We start from the raw sequence: 18,773 nt of genomic DNA, 5'->3' as shown, positions 1-18,773 counted from the left end.
TGCGACCCAGAACAAAACTCTAAGTATAACACAGATTTTTCAGGACAAGCTTAGTAACTAAGACAAGCAACTAACAATTAGTGCAGCCTGAAGACTTGTATACATGGTTTGTCAATGGGTCAGGTTCAACAGTTAAACGAGCCGGTGTAATTAGTGCAGCCTGAAGTTTTGCCACGCATTCTAGCCTATCAATTAGCAGTTTACATTTCTTTAAACTATGAGCTAATTTGCTACTTATGTAAAGAGGCAGACGAATGTTTCTTGCTACTTGATTAAAGAAGTAAAGGTAAGGTTTTGTCTTTATTAAAAGTAAACTGAATCAAAGAAGCTTCCCTATATACATATACTGAACTGCAAAGACTACAGTTCATCAGAAGCTAATTTTCCTTCAAGTTATACTCTAGTATTCTGAAACTATGTATGTATACTATGGGAATCTACTAGTGTGAAGAGGTACAATAATTTAACAAGGAAAAAGTAAAAATGATGGCTCTATGGAAAATTTCCGGTTAACAAAGTTAATCTTGTTTAGCTTAGACTGACACCAGATTAGCTGATCTGTTGTACACCTTGACATATGTAATACTCTTGAGACTAATCTCAACTCCACCTGACAAATGAGCAAATCATGCTTCACCCTTCCCCCTTGAGGTTTTTGTATCTTTTTCACTATGCAGTTACCACTTCTTAAGATCTCTTTTAGTCTTTTCTCCTTCTGCACACAATCACAAAGGAAACAACTAACTTGTTATTCACAAAAGTTAACCAAAGCATCTTAGGGTATGTTCTTATTTTGATAAAGCAAAAGTAAGATTTGTAATATTAATTTATCCAATAAAAGAACTATAATTATAAAAAGAAACAAACTTAAAGTACATGGTACAATGATTACTAGTGTGGAAGCAACCTTCTGAAGCTTTGACTTGGTTTCCAGAAGAATCTCCAAATGTGCTGCAGCATCTTGGAGATCAAGCTTGGTGCCTTGATATTGCTTCAACATGAAAGTATCTCCATGCTTATCAGCTCGAACAAATTCCCAGAAAACATGCATTGATTCCTCTATGATTTCTTTTAGTACTGCTATCGAAATTGTATCATATTCTCCTACTATCTTATTCTTCAAACGATCATCTGCGCCATCAATAGATTAGAGTGTCAAATACCATAATAAAATTTGAGTATGGATTAAGAATTTTTTTGTCAAGTACGTTACTTTTGATGATTGGAACATGAAGAAGGCTGAGCATGGCCATTCGTTTGCTGACATAGTTTTGTACTCTTGGCCCTTCAAATAGTTCATCCTCTAAAAATCTATGCAAAAGCACTTGAAACTGTTGAAATTCCCCTGCGACTTGGTTATAAGTATAACAATCTTGAGGATCATGCTCTTGCAACTCCTGAGCTTTTGTATATTGCCAATGCAGGATTTCCCATGAAATGCAAACTTGTCCAACATAAACACGTTCTAAATCTCTATGCATATCGATCATGGACTTCTTCAATGTCTGATCAGCATATATTTTACGTAGTTTGCCTTGACTAAAATTCATCAGAAATCTAGGTTTCAGTGCTGAAACTGCGGACTTGTGGCTTGAAACAAGTTTCACAGGCTCCTTTAACTGAATAAAACCTACAGGAGTTACCGAAACATATTAGTAAATCTTAAATGTGGTTCATTTCATTAAATCTTGGTTCTAGACCTTAAGTAGGGCAAGCTGTTCTCAGTGATAGCTCGAAGGAGGACATGGAGACTATGAGCAAAAGTCTGGTACGTAAATCAAAATTAGGAATTTTAGTGGTCTTATCATGTTAATTTGAAATTGAATAGTAATGTGGAAAGATATCAGACTTATGTTTGGTAGCTGTATGTCAATGTCTTGGTGGGTCACTAATTGCATAAAGAGGATGGAGACGCACCATATGGCATGAAAGGAGCTTCTGATCGTGAAGATTCTTATTCAATTCTGAAAAATCTTTCTCAAATTAAATAAGAGTTCCATTTTTCTGGCCTTACTATCTATTGAATAGTCACCAAGATATTTTTTTCTAAAAGAAAAAAACACAAGGAAAAAAGCTCTCTGTAACAATTAAGTTCTAACCTCAGACCTATTTCCTTTGAATTATTCATGTGTATAACTCTTCCTCCTTATGAACTTAAATTTATTGAGAGTAAGAAAGTTAAAGAAGGTGAAAGAATTGAAACTTACTAATTGCATGCATTGTTTGGCGATTCAAGATATCCATTTTTCGCATTTTATCAGAGTAGGTCTTGTAGAACTTTTGTATCTCTTGCATGCGATCAGAATGGTCGAATGTTTCATCGATTTGCAGTGGCTTCAAATCATCTGGAATCTTCATTGTTTCGGATTCTTCTAAGATTGTGGGAAGTCCTCCGGTTCTTGAATGTTTGGCCTCCATCTTCATCTGTTCAATCAAATACTTGTGTTCCATCAAAAAGTCCTCCTCTTCATCTTCTTCATCAGATTCCCATTCCATTGATGTCCTTTCTTCCAAACAGTGTTTTTCAGAATTTTCTAAACCATTTAAAGATTGTGTGTCAAATTCATCGACACACTTGTTATCATGTAAATCGCCATCTGGTGATGTCCTCTCTTCTAAACAGCGTTCATCAGAATTTTCTAAACCATTTAAAGATTGTGTCTCCAATTCATCTCCACACTCGTTATAGTGCAATTCGCCATCTGGACTTGCTTTAATAAGATCATCAACAGAATGATGCACATGGGGTTTCAATTCTATAAATTCGTCATCATCAATATCACTGAAATTAAATTTATTAAAAGTTAAATTCTCCTCATCCGAAGAGCTTGAAAATCTCAGACTAATAATCTCTCTTGAATCCCCACTTTTGTCCGATAAAGAATTGTTTATCCCTTCATCAGAACTCTGAGAAAGCTCATCTATTTTAAAGTGTAATCCTACTTTTTCCTTCAAACCAGCCTCTTCTGAAAAATCCTCACCTCGATCATGATGAACAAATTCTACTTGTGAAATAAGTTGTTGATCACTCCTCAAATCCGAAACCTTGAAATCAATAAACTCATCAGACTCTCCTTTCGTTAAACCCTCAAAATCTTCTTCTTTGATATCTTTGTTTCTTAAAACCCCATGAAACGAAATAAAATCTTTTTTAACAAAACCTTCAAAAGATTCTTCAACAGAAAAGCTCATTGTTTCTGGCACTTGTACGAAACCACTTTCATCTCTACTTGACACAAATTCATATTTAGAAACAGAGGAAACAGAGCACTCTGTTTCTCGAAAATCTTGATCAAACTTTTTAAATCCAAAAGAAAATTCTGAAAACCCTTTCTGAACATACTCATCAGACACAGATTTTCTCAAAGACTCATCATTATCATCACCACCACCATCATAATCATCATCATCATCAACATGAACTGATTGAGAAAAGACAATAGAGTTTGATTTCCTGTCATCAACAGCCCATAATCTGCAAAAAAGTCATACATACTCAAACACTCATTTCAATAAAAATACAAAACAACACAACACATGTATTGACAAATAAAAAACACATACTGAACTACAAAAAAACCTGGATATGCAGTTCTCTAAAACCCCAAGAACATCAAAAATCAAGGAGCATGACAAAAGACAGAAACAAGTATAAAACCTAAACATGATCTCTCCTAAGAATTGTTTATTTAAAACACTAACAAGATCCATGAATAAATTCAAAAAAAATAAAATATGTTTAGAGTATAAATTGGAGGTAGCTCATTTAGTGAATGACAAGTAAAGAGTTAAAGGTGGTAAAGACAAAAGTAAAAAATGAGGCACTGAAAAAATGTATATATAGAGTGGACAGTGGACTCTCCATTAGCTTAGAACCTAAAATTGGGTGGAAATATATTGACCCTTCTTTTTGGTACCACTAGAATACGAATTTAAAAATACACATGCATGTATTTGTATATCGCGTAATTTGGGCCGGTAGTGGTGGGGGGCAAGGGAGGATGAGATGAGGAGACGAAGTCTAATTTGTTGTTTAGATTCTGGTGCTGTTTTGACGCTGTGCCTGTTGAGAGGACTTGATCGTGTCAAATATTTAACAGTGTTGCCGTGATTTTCATGCTTTCCCTTTGCCTTCCATTCTAAAAAAAAGAAATAGTACTAAGATATTACGATTGTGCAGATATTATTTCACTTTACGAAATTTAACAAATGAAAATTAAGGGTATGTTTGCATTTATGACTTATAACTTTTTATAAACGACCGTTTATTATTGAGTAGAATTTACAATTTGTAAACTGATGAGTTAAATGTTAGTATTAGGGAAATATATTAAATATATATTATATTTTGGATATTTATTATAAAGGGTTGTAATATTGAGTTATAAATACATACCCTCAAATACATTATTACGAGATTGAATGATTTGGTGATAGAGAACGCAGGTCAAGTAACCTAACCCTTCCTCCTGCATATACAAATCAATATACAAAATCTATATATCTATATGGATACTATTACCCATATAAGATTTACCCACTAATTTACCCATGACCCATGATCCATGACCCAATTTATTTTTTAATACATAAAATTTTATATTATACACATATTCATGGATCTTTCCCATAAATATTTATCCCAACCCATTAATTAATACATCATCCAAACTGCTCTATGATTATAGCAAATTAGCAACTGAACGTATGAATCAGTACATTCTGTAACTTATCATCATTCCCAATCAATTTTCAAAATTCAAAATTGTAAATAATTCTCTCATATATCTTACAAGAATGGCGATACACACGATCAATCAATTATTTCTTCTTCTTTTTTTTCTCTCTCCTTCTCTATCTTTGTTCTCTCTGAGTATCTATGTTCTTTTGTTTGGTTCTGTACACTTTGAATTCATCATGTTCTGCTTTTCTAGGCTTTGACTTTACGAACTAATATATATTTTGTATATATATGTTTATATATAGATGATTGATTTGTGATTTATTTTCTCTTATCATATCTTATTATTGAAGCGTGTAGGGCTGAGTATTCGGTTATTCGGTAACCGAACCGAAATATAATTCGGTTACTGAATACCGAATAAGGGTAAAAATCAGAACCGAATAGTGAACCGAAATAATTTCGGTTATTTACCGAACCGAAATAATTATTTCGGTTAAAACCGAAAACCGAATTAAAAAACCGAATTAGGAATTTTTTTAAAAATTTTAATAATAAAATATTTAGTAAATTACAACAAAGATTAATGATCGTACAACAGTTAACTTATATTCTTAGCTCCACTTTCATGCACCTGAATATTATGGTGTGGTGTCCTGATTACATTAAAAGTACTTCTAACTAGTTAGTTTAGTTTTTTATTTTAGCAACTAAATTGAAGATCATGAAAACTAAATACATTAAAATCTAAATTAGGCAAATAGCAATTAAATATAACAAATAAAAAGAGAGGAAAAGTGAAGTTGGGAACGGGGAATTGATAATTCAAGTGAAAAAAAAAAGGAGCTAGGTAAAAATAAGTAATATATAAATAAATATATTTATGTATATATTAATATATATTTATTATTATATTTCGGTAATTTCGGTAATTCGGGTATTTCGGTAATAAAACCGAAAAAACCGAAATACCGAATAACATAAAAAATCAGAACCGAATTAAAAAATGAATTATTTCGGTTCGGTAACCGAACCGAATTATTTCGATTATTTCGGTTTGGTATTCGGTTAACCGAACCGAATGCTCACCCCTAGAAGCGTGTATACATTAAGATTCATCATGAACTAATCCAAGTACAATAGACTACTTTTACATACTTCTAACATTTGTATTTATGATACAGGTTTTGATTTATTTTTAAGTTTGTGTTACTCATTTGTATTTGATTATTTTTTTTAATGTTTTTGCAATTGTATAAGTAAAGACATTTTTTTATCAAAAAACGTGGAAATGATACGAGTTCGACCAAATCAAGTAAGTTCTTAAGACAATGATATTAAGATTATGGCCTTATATATTCTTTAAAGATTTTTTTTCCTGATTTGACATTTAAGTTAATTTTTGATGTGTGTAATTTTTGTTTATAACATGTTTGATGAAATTTTCAACAGAGGTTTGTTATTTTTTATCGAGGTCAATTTTGTACATATATTTGCATGAAGCTTGATTTTAGTCCTGGTGGTGTAAAGCATATATTTTTTACTAAGAAGGCTTTAAAGTTGCTTTTGGATAATTATCAAGAGTTTGTTGCAAAGCAGGTCTTTTTATTTTCAGTAATTTATTTAATTGTATAAATGTACTAATTGCATTTTGAACGATATTTTGGTGCTATTAATGCTTTATTTGATATTTGTTAGGACATGTTTCTTTGTAAAATTATAGTATTAGTTTATGAATGTAAGACATGTGACTATATTAGTTTAGGATATATACTATAAACTACAAACTCGTTGTGCACGTTGAAATATGTAAAACTGCAAGAGGTCCAAAAAAGATAAAATGAGCAAATGTGCAAAGTCATGGAAGCTCCAGAATTCCCAAGAAGGACACAAGTTAATGTGCTTGCAGATTTTCTTTTTTAATTATTGCTTGCAAGGTTGCTGATGCTGTGCTCTTTAAATACTGTTAAATTGTGTAATATCATAACATTTTTTTATTGTTGTTGTTATCTATTTTCTCACCTATTCCCATTTGTAGATATTAGGAACTGATTTTGTAACATTTAACATTGAACAACATGCTTTTGGTAATTTTAACAAGATTCTGGTGGGCAACAAGGCTGACATGGATGAAAGCAAAATAATCTGATCTATTCTCTTTACCATTATTTAGGTTCCACTGAATGCATAATTAAAAGTAGTAGAATAAATGATGAGATCATTAAGTCAAAAAAGTTTAGCTCTCGGAGGTTTGTAAATTTAATCGGAGCCTATTATTCAGAAATTTAACTTGCTTTTGGAGATTTGAAAGTATACTTTGTGTACAAAATAATTGAATTACTTACGGCCAGACGTGAATTTCCATTATTGTGGTTATTTTTACCAATGTTTTTCAAATCAGGTGGTACTTTTCTCCAGGAAAAAAATCAGTCACGTGGAGGACACTTAATGATGCATCTGAGAAGGACTGTCCGAGAAGGGAATGAGCCTTGGGTACAAATGATGAGGCAGATGTTAAGAAAATTAAAGCATGACTTTAAAACTGGACGCTTTCGGACAAACTCAAGGAAAAAGTAGTGTTCTGATACTGCCTTTGGGTGCCGGTTTTGAGTGCTCTATAATTCAAGTGGTACTAATGATTTCAGGCAACTTAGTTTGCATCTGGTCATTCTTATTAAGATTTTTTTACTGATTATATGGAAATTAAGTGAACATAAATATGATCATGTATATACACTTCAGTATGTAGTATGGTATACATAAGCTGATTTTATATAACCAATATTTTAATATCTATAAGGACCAGCACATTATATAGCACCGCCAACACTAAAACCCTGATTTGTATTTAATGTATAGGTGGCAACTGTTGTCAAGGCACACAACGATTGCAATGCATAAGAAAGGTATTGGTGCAGTTTTCAAAAATTTTAAGATGGAGCTTGCAAAGGTATAGTAGATACAAAATATCAGTGTAGGTTTCAGAGGTTTGATGGTTAGAGAAGGAGTGGCACGTGGAATGCTTTACTCGGATTGGGACGCACTTTGATTGGAGGTGAGGCCAATACAGTGTACCAGGAGTGCTTGAGACATTTATTTGCGGAGAGGAACATGGTTTTTTTGCGAAGAAAATACAAAGTCTTATCGATATTGGAGGAAAGAAACATGGTTATTTGCGAAGAGCTATATGTACCAGTTAAGAAATATTCAGCATATAACTTCTTTGGCCTAATAATTGGACCAAAATGAAAAACAAAAAAGAGGATGGGGATGGAAATTGGGAGCAAGATTAGACTGAGAGGTCAGGACTCCCTCAAAACAGCAAATAAGTCTGACATTACAGAGTGACGTGTCTACGTAGAGGAAAGTAGTAAGAAATATCTTGATGGTTGTTGTATATATGGTTTAAAAACTGCTAATTCCAGTAGAAGAGGGAATAAATGATCGCTACTAGAACTTGGTAATCTTAATACAGCAGGTATAATTATTTACAAAATGTAATATTGTATAAAAAGTATTATCGATGTTGGTGATCTTGAAGCAACATCTATATTTGCAAACTGTCATTGAACGCGAACTATTTTTTTACACAAAGTATTAATATTGTAAAAATTTCTTTAGGAAGTTGCAATATACAAACTGCAGCAACTTTGTGACCTCCAGGTTAGTAAATTCCTCATTTTCATTTTTATTTACGGATTTTTGTACGGTTATGCTTTTTTAAAATGTTGCACTTGATTTAAATTGACATACATGTTCACATTGTACATGTTACAGATCTTTCAAGTTCTTTAAAGGATGTAGTTTCTCTACCATTGGACTCGAGCATTGCCAAGCCTAACAATTTTAAAGGTCTTGTAGTTAACTTTATTTGCTCTTGCAACTCATGCATTTCTTACTATTATGGCTGAACAATGAAGATTTCATTTATCTATAAATGAAAATGTTGAAATTCCTTTGTATTGTTTTATAGGGTTAGATTCTGTAGATGCAATATTAGATTGTTGAATTATAAAATTTTCTGTTCACACAGATTGCAGGGACTACTCAGGTGTGGTCACTGTTGGATGTTATGCATTAACATTTCTATGGTATACATGTTTAATGCTTCTTTTTCTTCGCCTCCCTCACCTCTGTTTTAAGCAAGCCCATATTACAAATCTATTGCAAATTATATGCAGGGTAATTAACTTTATGTTGTAAGGTAGATCTTATTTCTTTGATTGTTAGTGTAGCTATGTTAAATATAAAGTAAGCTTTATCATTTATATTTTCCCTCCTAATTACTAATTACTGATACTGGTGAACAACTTCGCTTGAAGCATTTTTTTGTCATAATTGTTATTGATTTGTTTGGTAATATATTCAAGGGAGCTATTTATATTGAAATTGATGGATATAGATACTGTAATGGTGTTCCAACGAAGGTAGCTTGGTGAGAATTTTTGGATTTTTATTTCAGTATGTCTTATTAATTTTATGGTTGTTGGATTTTTTTTTGTTATACTATTGACATTGTGTATAATAAATCTAATTTTCTGTAATTAAGTCATTTATCATGACATGATTTTGCTGTAGAGATTTCTATGAATCTTTATCTTCTATAGGTACAATTTTTAAATTTTTTTAATGTAAAAATTAAAAGTTGTTTTGATATATGTTCAAATAAATTCTAAATAGAGAAGCAAATGAGCTAATCAGGATCGTAGGGATTAACATGCCTTATGTTATGAGTGTTTGGGGTGTAGTTGTGGTTTAAAACACATGGAATGACAAATAAAATGAAACTTTGGAAGTCCTTGACTACAACACTGTCCCGTGCTATTGGTGAAATTTTGGACGCTAAGGCTAACTAATGTAGCTATGTAGAAGCAGTCATTTCAGTGTCCAACATCGTGACTTGCAGTGGTTCGTATTCTACAGATAAGGCTAAGGATTTATTGGACAAATGTGATTTCAGGGATCCAAGAAGGGTAGACTCATATCAAGCATATCAATGAATGTGATATATTGGATCAACATGGATGTTATGGTGCAAAATTTTAGGAATCCAATGGTACACCTATGCAGTGAAGACAAGTGGAAAGAACACTTTTATCTCAGGAAAAGCCAAACATGCAGAAGAATGTGTCAGTTCGTATGTTTTGCTAAGGTTGTTATTATAAGCAGTTTACATATATCTTTTTCAAAAAGCTTTTTCATTGATAGAACAGTAGCACAAATGATTTAGGTTTGAAATATAAACACTTAAAACTAAAGTACATAATATTAATAGAGATACTGAGATTAAAGACACATAAATCTAAATGGGAGAAAAGTGTAACTATACAAGTTAGTGGATGTATTTAGCTTAGTTGAAAAAATATGATTGTATTTATCTATGTATATAATAGTTCCTATTGCCCCTTTTGAATAGTAACTTCAACCCCATTTTAGCATTGTACCCATCAAGTTGTAAAAAATTACCACATATGCCACCATGTCAGCTGGTACAACACATTTTCTACTTAAAACTTCCAAAAGAAGCTTTGTTTTCAAAATTCAAATATGGGAACATTCCCTCAAATAAATGTATCAAAGTAATTATATACAAAGTTCATTGATTCTGATCTATATATAAAATTTTATAGTTCATAATTAACTTGGTGAACTGCAAGAAATAGATAGGAGTTTTGTACTGCCAAATCTTTGATCTGTTTTTCTCTTAAATGTGCAGATACGCGGGAATAGGCTTATTTTTAGGCTGAAAACAACTCTAGAAATTCTGGATTCAAGATCAATCTTTGTTTATGTTCATAACCCTCTCTTTACATTTGTCACATATTATATACTACATACACTACTTATATATTTGTATTTGTTGCAGGTTATCTATTGCTGGGAAAGTGCTCGATGATATGCCTGAAAGAAAAAGTTATTAAATTTTCACTTTGTAGTTATATTTTTGATTTAGTTATTATTATTGGTTTACTTTTGGGATATATATGTATAAGTTTCTTTCCGTATTATCTAAATTATTTGCACAGGTACACTTGGGAGATATACTCAAGGAGGCTTCTGTCTTTAGCTGGGGTTTATGGAATCTGTAAACATGTATCAAAGCTTGACAGGTATGCTTCTGATTCAATTAGTTTATAATTGTTTATTATATTCACTTTTAATTTTAATTTTGTTGATTGATAGATTCAAATTGTTATTTGGGTTTGGTTTTATGAATAATTTAGTGTTTGATACTATAATTATTTGTGTGGTTAGCTACGAGATTTTGGAAATTACTTTTGTGCTGAATGTATATCAAAATCATTTCGATTTGTAGCTGATAGTGTGTATGAATAGCACTAACAATGTAGGTGTTTGAATGGTGAATAAAGATTAAATTCCCACTAACAATTCAGCATTGATCGCGATGATTGCGGATGAGGTAATTGTTTTCTTATTATTAATTTGCTACTATTTGTTTGTTTGGTATGTTTAGGTCTGAGAAATATTGATTGAGCAGTCAGTTTAAGTTGTTTTGTGCCGCCTGATTATAGGTTTGGGAATTAGATTTCAATATTTAATCTTGCATCTGATGTTCGCTTATACAACACATTTTCTACTTAAAACTTTTAAAAGAAGCCATGTTTTCAAATTTCAAATATGGTGGATGCGCTTACATAACAGCTTAAGAAGTTTTAATGATTAATTTGCACGAACCACGGTGTTGATATTTTTTATTCTTCCCCTTCATTTAAAAATCTAATGTATTGAAATTAAAGTGTTAGATTCTACTGTATTAGTGGTTGACTAATTAGATTATTAAAACGTTGTTTGTGAATGTCTGTGTAATGTGGGTGGGCTTCAAATTCAGCTGAGTGGTATAGCTCAGTACAACCTTCTTTTTGGAATAACTATTGGATACACTATTATTACTGCTACCAGCATGGTATAAGCTTTATATAATCTTTTCTTTTTCTTTTTTTAGCTCAGCTCATTAACAACCATCGATCACATTGCCTCAACTGATTTAAAAGTTTTGTACATAACCAAATTATAACTCCACTGAAAACATTGGTACATATTGATATACTAGAAACCACATGTTCATAGTTTATAACGAGCAAACTCAACTAGATAGATCCTTGAGCTAGCATAAATTTTTCTTCAGTTAGCTCCAGTTCATATTTGATTTAGTGATTGTGCATGACTTTTTTAAATATGTCAAATACATGACAGGGCCACTAAGTGCGGCTCTAAGGAGGTTTGCCATACATCCGAAAATTGGTTCATGGTTATTTACGGGGTTACACAAATTGTTCTCAGTCAAATACCAGACTTTCACAACCTAGCATTTCTCTCCCTAATCGCTGCTGTTATGTCTTTCGCATACTCTTTTATAGGCATTGCTCTCTCATTGACCAAGATCATCCAAGGTAATAAGTTTATTTTGATGTTTTCGAACAATTGAATTCAAGTATTGAAAGTTTGTTAATTATTATTCTTACTTATAAAAGCACTTAAGCAAGTTGCAAAGATTGATTTCAAAACGATGAATTTATTCTTATAAAATGTCTTGACGTTATATATACCTATATATGAATCAATAATTTAATCATATATACAAATATGCAGGAAATGGACACATCGTAAGAAGTCTAACTGGAATACATGTTGGCTGGAAAGGCCTAACAAGCGAAGATAAAGTGTGGCAAATTCTATCAGGCATGGGAGATATTGCTTTTGCATTTGCTTTCTCTCCTCTTCTAACCAATATCCAAGTAATGAACAAGCCCTTTCGTATGATTAATTTGTTTTATTCTTTATCATTAAGGATTTATAACAATCTTTTTTTCTGCTTTTTCAAATTTAGGACACTCTAAAGTCAATTCCACCTGAGAACAGAGTCATGAAGAAAGCTACTTCACTTGCGATCTTTGTAACAACTTTTTTCTACATGTAGTGTGGTCTGGTTAGTTATGCTGCATTTGGAAATTTGTTAATCGGATTCAATTCTTTCAGACCATTCTGGTTTGTGGATTTTGCTAATATTTGCTAGATTCAAATTGTTATCAGGGTTTAGTTTTATGAATAGTTTAGTGTTTGATACTATAACTGTTTGTGTGGTTAGCTACGAGATTTCGGAAATTACTTTTATGCTGAATGTATATCGAAATCATTTCGATTTGTAGCTGATAGTGTGTATGATTAGCACTCTAACTGACTCATATTGGTACCTCAGCTTTGTTTTTGTATATGCAGGTGTTTTAATGGTGAAGAAAGCTTAAATTCCCACTAACAATTCAGCATTGATTGTGATGATTGCGGATGAGGTAATTGTTTTCTTATGATTAATTTTCTACTATTTATTTTTTTGGTATGTTTAGGTCTGAGAAATATTGATTGAGTAGTCAGTTTAAGTTATTTTGTGCCGCCTGATTATGGGTTTGGGAATTAGATTTCAATATTTAATCTTGCATCGGATGTTGGTTTATACAACACATTTTCTACTTAAAACTTCCAAAAGAAGCTATGTTTTCAAATTTCAAATATGGGAACATTCCCCCAAATAAATGTATCAAATTTCACTGATTCTGATCTATATGCTCTTCTTCTATCTATTCAAATTTCAAATCTTTTATTTGTTTTAACTTTCGAGTAAAATGCTTTCTTTTTTATTCTTAGTCTAACACTTTTTTCTTCTTTTGCAGATTTAGGTTGTAATTTGTAAATATATTTCGATATAACAAGGTACATGATTTTTTTATTCATAATTTTTAGATACTCTGTTCTTTAATCTACCAAAGTAATTTTATAATCTCTTCTTATATGATTGTAGATACATGTATCGATAACTTTTATTGATAGCAAATGAATCAAGTAATCTCTTATTCTTATTATGATTTGTTCTAATTCTATATCTTCTCAAAAGTATGAGAAATTCTTTTCCAAGTTTTGATAATTTAAATTTTGCACACTAAATGTTTGACTAGAGTTTGTTATTAAGGTCCCAAACTAGAACACCAAAATATCGTTTAGAAAAAGCATAAAGTGATGTTGAAAAGTATTTTTATGGATACCAGGGCAGGAGTAGAAAAGATAAGAAAAGGGTTTTTTATGGAGAGTCGATGGCTCCGATGTGCAAGGTTGGTACTGTGTTACATTTTCTTATTACCGTAGTGTAACGATACACTCATTTTACAGTTTACGCTTTCAAATTCTGATTAACAATGACATGGGCAATTAACACTAAGAACAATTTTTTATCAGATATCTGAAAAGGTGGAGCCACATCCAATAGTAGTTAGCGTGTTAACCACTTTAGAAGATCTTATACCCAAGTGGAAAATAGTTCCCACAAAGGATGTTATTGAAGCAGTTTTCAAGGACCCTATTAAGCGAGAAGAGATTAAATTTTATAGTTGATAATTAACTTGGTGAACTGCAAGAAATAAAGTAGATACCTCCTTCAAAATTAGGCAGCTATTCTATAATATTATATCTCTATTAGTTAAAGTGAAAGCATTTGTCAGTATTAAATTTAGAAAATGTGCCACTAAAGATTTAAACTGATCTTAATATTTCATAGGTTCTGGCCCACGTCAATATTTTCCAATTAGAGTTTCTTACCTCTTCTACTTAATATTTTCTTTGGTTTAAATTACATTTTAATTAACAAATAATGGGGTACATAATTCTTGGGACTTTTGCAGTTGTCTAAAGCCTGGCCACATTAAACGGAGGTCCTGGACATTAGTACGGACGCTGAAGCAGGAGATTGAAGTGATGACCTTTTGCCCAGTTTGTAGAGATATTCATTTACGAATCATCCATATCTATTGTCGTATATGTGTAAAGTTCATATTGCCCCCACCCTTTTAATTTTACCAAGTTTTCTACTGTGTACTCTGTATTTGATCTCTTAGTTTCAGTTTTATCTCTTTGGGGTATCATTAGCTGTGTGTGCTTTCCTTTTCTTCTGCATGTATTTGAATAATTGTAGCACTTAGATAGCAAATTTTGGGGCTAGCCTTTCATACTCCTTACCTATTTTTGATGATGCAGAATCTGTATATTGCAAATCTAAGGAAAGTGGTGGTCACAGGACTACCTCCTATAGGATGTGCTCCTTACTAATTCTGCCAGTATCGTAGTACAACAAATACGCATTAGCCATTCGTTCCTTGCAATATTACGAAAGAGTCAAATATTTTTTATTTACTGTATGTCGCAATTATGTAACTCCATCAATTTAACTGTTTTGCATTTCTTTTGCGTCTTTTTAAAAAACAAGAACAATACGCTTCCAAACTTCTGAATTTGGAGAACCGTTTATATGTAATCAGTTGATTGTCCTCTTAATATATGAAAAAATCAACGACCCGCGAAGCGGGCATGCATGCTATATATATTAACATTCAATCGAAAAACCAATGAATATATATAACCTAGAAAGTTAAGGTTTTATTACTATTAAGATTTAGACATCTGAATATTGTTGGCTTAAATTTATGTTGCACTTTTAAATTTAATAAATTGCAAAATAGTAATACACTATTGCTGGCCATTTTGTACCTGAATCACTCCAACATTAGGCCGATCAGCCACTATGGGAGATGGCATCAAGGGGAACAGGACAATGGCACATTGTTCATACGAAAATTGAGCTAATTAATTCTTATACTAATTATGGAAAGTGTAATCACCCTAAACTGTTATATTTGACAAGTGTGACCATATATACGTATAATAATAATATAACAGTATGTGTAATTGCATAAATAATTGTAAATTTATTATATCTCCGGCAATTAGGTCACACCTTTCTATTTTACCAAAATAACTTATGATTATGCTGAAAAATTTTATTACCTAATTTCTAGGATTCAGATTTTACGCATTTGGTCCTACAACTAACTTGACAAACCCACCCATTTTATTTCACACATATGAAGATCTTAATTAAAATTAAATGTAACCATACAAATTGTTATGGCTGTAATATATTATAATATATGGATAAACAAAATTGTCTCTTATTTCATAATGATGTCAAAATTTTGTCAGTTTTTAAATATAGTGTTATATAAAATACATGTTCCTTCCTCCAATTTTTACATTTTTTTTCTCAATAAATTGATTAACTTTGCTCGCTTTAATAACTTTGACTGAAATAAATAATTTTTAAATACAATTATATTACATCCTACGTTTAAAGGTACATTCAAATCTGAACCAAATTTATAAAACTAAATTTCAGAATCGAAATATAAATTTAAAAAAAAATAAAGAAAATTAATGCCAAAAATTATATTCTTCTTCTTAAAAATTACAATTTAATGTTACAAATTAATATGAGAAACAATATTGGCACAAACCGATATATAAATGAATGAGTAAGAGTACTCATTTGTTAGTTGTAATCAGACCTTACTATTTCATTTCAATCTCCCAATATATTTGATTAACTAAATTATGTATAGAAGTACATGTAATAAAGAATATATATATATATATATATATATATATACAGGAGCTTCAACTTTGCAGTGTAAGACAGCAGTTTTGATAGAAGTAGAAGGAAGCTGAAGTACAAGTTGCAGAAGAGGAGTTGTATCGTGAACTGTATCTGCCAGGATATCAGCCATACTCCTTTTAAGTGGCTCGATGTTGCACAATACTAATTGTCTACTGACATGGTCTATATTTAGGAGTAGTAGTAAGTTTAAGTTAAGTAATAGTTCTGCCATAGTACGGAACCTTGAGTATATTTACCTACCAACCATCCTTACTAATTACGTCAGTCTGTTGGCCTTCCTCCTACTGATAGTTACTTACAGATGCCTCTAAACACTATTTTGCCAAGTAGCCCTACTCTAAGTAATGTCTACTTTAAAGATAGGTAATGAAGCATTACTTTTTCATGGTAATACACGATAAAATTAGTTTTTGAAATAAAATGAAAATGAATGACAATATTCAGAAACAAACCACATTCATAAAACATTAGTGCAAAACAATAAATATGTTTACATCTGAATCCGATCATCCAAAATAAAACGACATTGTTCATCAAAACATTAAAACGTAATTAAAACTTAATTAAACAAAAACAAACATAAAACCAGCCATACTCTTAGGCCTTCAGAACCACTCATTCATCTTCATGCGGATCTCACCATCTCAATCCTCAGAAGCCTAATCTCCTCAAGCAGAAGGTGCTGTTGCGCCTTAAACCTATTGTTGAACTCTTCCTGCTGCATCGTCATGTGCCCAGTGAACTGCATGTGGCTCTCCACCAGCTCCTCTACCATCCTCGACACAGCCGCCAAGTTAACATTGAGATTAGTCATGCTCTTTTCCATATTCTCCGACCTGATGAATCTCTGGTTCTCATATCTGGCACTTTCGCACTCATCGGAACTGCTACCACTGTTAGGAGACATTAAAAAAGACCATATCATAGGAGTAAAATCAAAAAATTCAAATCTAAGTTCACCAATAATGTAATAACAGGAAATGAAACGATGAGAATGCCATAAGTCAGTTGAAATAATTGGGAAATAAATCATATGACAAGTATGAGGAATGAACCCAACCCTGAAAAACTACAAACTTTTACCCCCGATTTAACACTTACAACACATGAATCAAAATTTTAATAAGAGGCCTAAGTTAATCTATATTTGACACAAGGTATGAACCATTAATCTACACAAGTTGAGGCATAAAGTGAGGACATCAAATATGAGTGTGGACATCCTATTATACAGCACATGAAAGTGAGAAGAGGACAAAGGTTGTAGAAGACATGCAAGTGAAAAAATAGTTAAATAGTAAATTACCTAATGAAAATAATCAAGCAACATACATATTTTTTAAATTACCTTAATCATTGGTTTAAAATAAAAGAACTTAAACTATACAACGAAAAAGAACTTACAAACGTCCATTATATTTAAAAATTAAGATATGTATTTATTCACTTAAATGAAATAGATTAAAAATGCACTATTTACTCACATCTACAAATTAACTCCTTACAAAAGGTTTTACAAACTTTATTATTCAAATTAATTTATATTACGCACTAACCTAAAAAATGTTGTAACAACAAATACTACAATCGGTAATGACATCTGAATATTAAGATTGGTATTTTGCTCTTAAGAAAGTTAGAGAAGTTAAACATAGTAAATTTGTAAATTACAATTTGCTTAACATGATGAGTACACGATATTGTTATGTAATTTTAGGAATTGGGAGGTGAAAAGCGTATCGTTGACCTAATAAATTTTATCAAGCTACGTACATAGTTTATCAATTACCTGAGTCAATTGTTTTGAATAAATAAACTTAAACTATACAACGTAAATTAATTTTGAACTATTTCTTTTTTTCCAAAAAAGTTTAATTATAGAATATATCTCCTGCAAATGATATGTCCAATATTATTAAAGCAAAAGTTAAAGTTATGGAACAATTCATTTTACGTATTACTAAAATTGAAATAAAATTATTTAACACTTTCAATATAAACTTATGGAACAATTTTATTTTACGTATTACTAAAATTGAAATCAAATTATTCAACACTTTCAATATATAGACTTATATTAGATTTAGTTGAATTTGAAAATGTATTTATTATTTGTAGAAGCTAGATGTGTTGTACTGGAATGAGTTGATAACATAATCTTCAATCTAAGTAAGCACCTATAACAGTATTACTGAAGTGCAAGTTGGGGAGATTCGAAAGGAATCTAGTTCCAAATCTTTAACCACTGAACAACCAGATTACAACTTTCTTTCCTGCACAGAGTTAGCCATTAACGTCAGCCACATCATACCAATGACTTACATACATGTTTGCTTACCATTAAGAAGGTAAAATTATTACTAACATAAAGAAGGCACCCTCTCAGGTATGGATCTTTCACTCTTAAATTACATTCTACATTCATGTACTATGGACCACATTATAACATTACCATATTATGTTTACCACTACTACTCTATAACTCTTAAACGTACAGTTTCTATAGTTGAGTAACCGTCAACGTAATGTTAAAATCTCCAACTGATTTCGATATTAGGTTCCACTACGGACCGAAAA

General features: G+C 31.5%; 1 protein-coding gene and 1 pseudogene across 1 annotated transcript; one reads left to right on the top strand and one right to left on the bottom strand.

Annotated features, from left to right (window-relative positions):
- Positions 1–281: 281 nt before the first annotated feature.
- Positions 282–4,068, bottom strand: LOC141692563 (uncharacterized). The gene is made up of 5 exons (XM_074497443.1): positions 3,581–4,068; positions 2,208–3,475; positions 1,214–1,630; positions 908–1,131; positions 282–715 (listed from the first exon to the last, which is right to left on the bottom strand). Exons 1-5 carry the CDS (start codon positions 3,709–3,711, stop codon positions 464–466), a joined length of 2,292 nt encoding a protein of 763 aa, XP_074353544.1. The 5' UTR covers positions 3,712–4,068; the 3' UTR covers positions 282–463.
- Positions 4,069–7,574: 3,506 nt separating this feature from the next.
- LOC141691288 (amino acid permease 6-like) lies at positions 7,575–12,928 on the top strand (annotated as a pseudogene).
- The last annotated feature ends 5,845 nt before the right edge of the window (positions 12,929–18,773 follow it).

Source organism: Apium graveolens, chromosome 10, assembly GCF_009905375.1.
Source record: "Apium graveolens cultivar Ventura chromosome 10, ASM990537v1, whole genome shotgun sequence".
Lineage (NCBI taxonomy): Eukaryota > Viridiplantae > Streptophyta > Magnoliopsida > Apiales > Apiaceae > Apium > Apium graveolens.
This window is presented reverse-complemented; position numbering and strand designations above follow the sequence as displayed.

What these genes read in the sequence shown, in the direction of transcription:
- LOC141692563 (XM_074497443.1), bottom strand. Translation starts at nt 3,711, where the DNA reads ATGGATCTTGTTAGTGTTTTAAATAAACAATTCTTAGGAGAGATCATG. An exon ending in TTAGAGAACTGCATATCCAG is followed by an intron (nt 3,476 to 3,580) that starts GTTTTTTTGTAG and finishes ACTTTTTTGCAG; the next exon opens with ATTATGGGCTGTTGATGACA. An exon ending in CCAAGTCAAAGCTTCAGAAG is followed by an intron (nt 716 to 907) that starts GTTGCTTCCACA and finishes GATTGTGTGCAG; the next exon opens with AAGGAGAAAAGACTAAAAGA.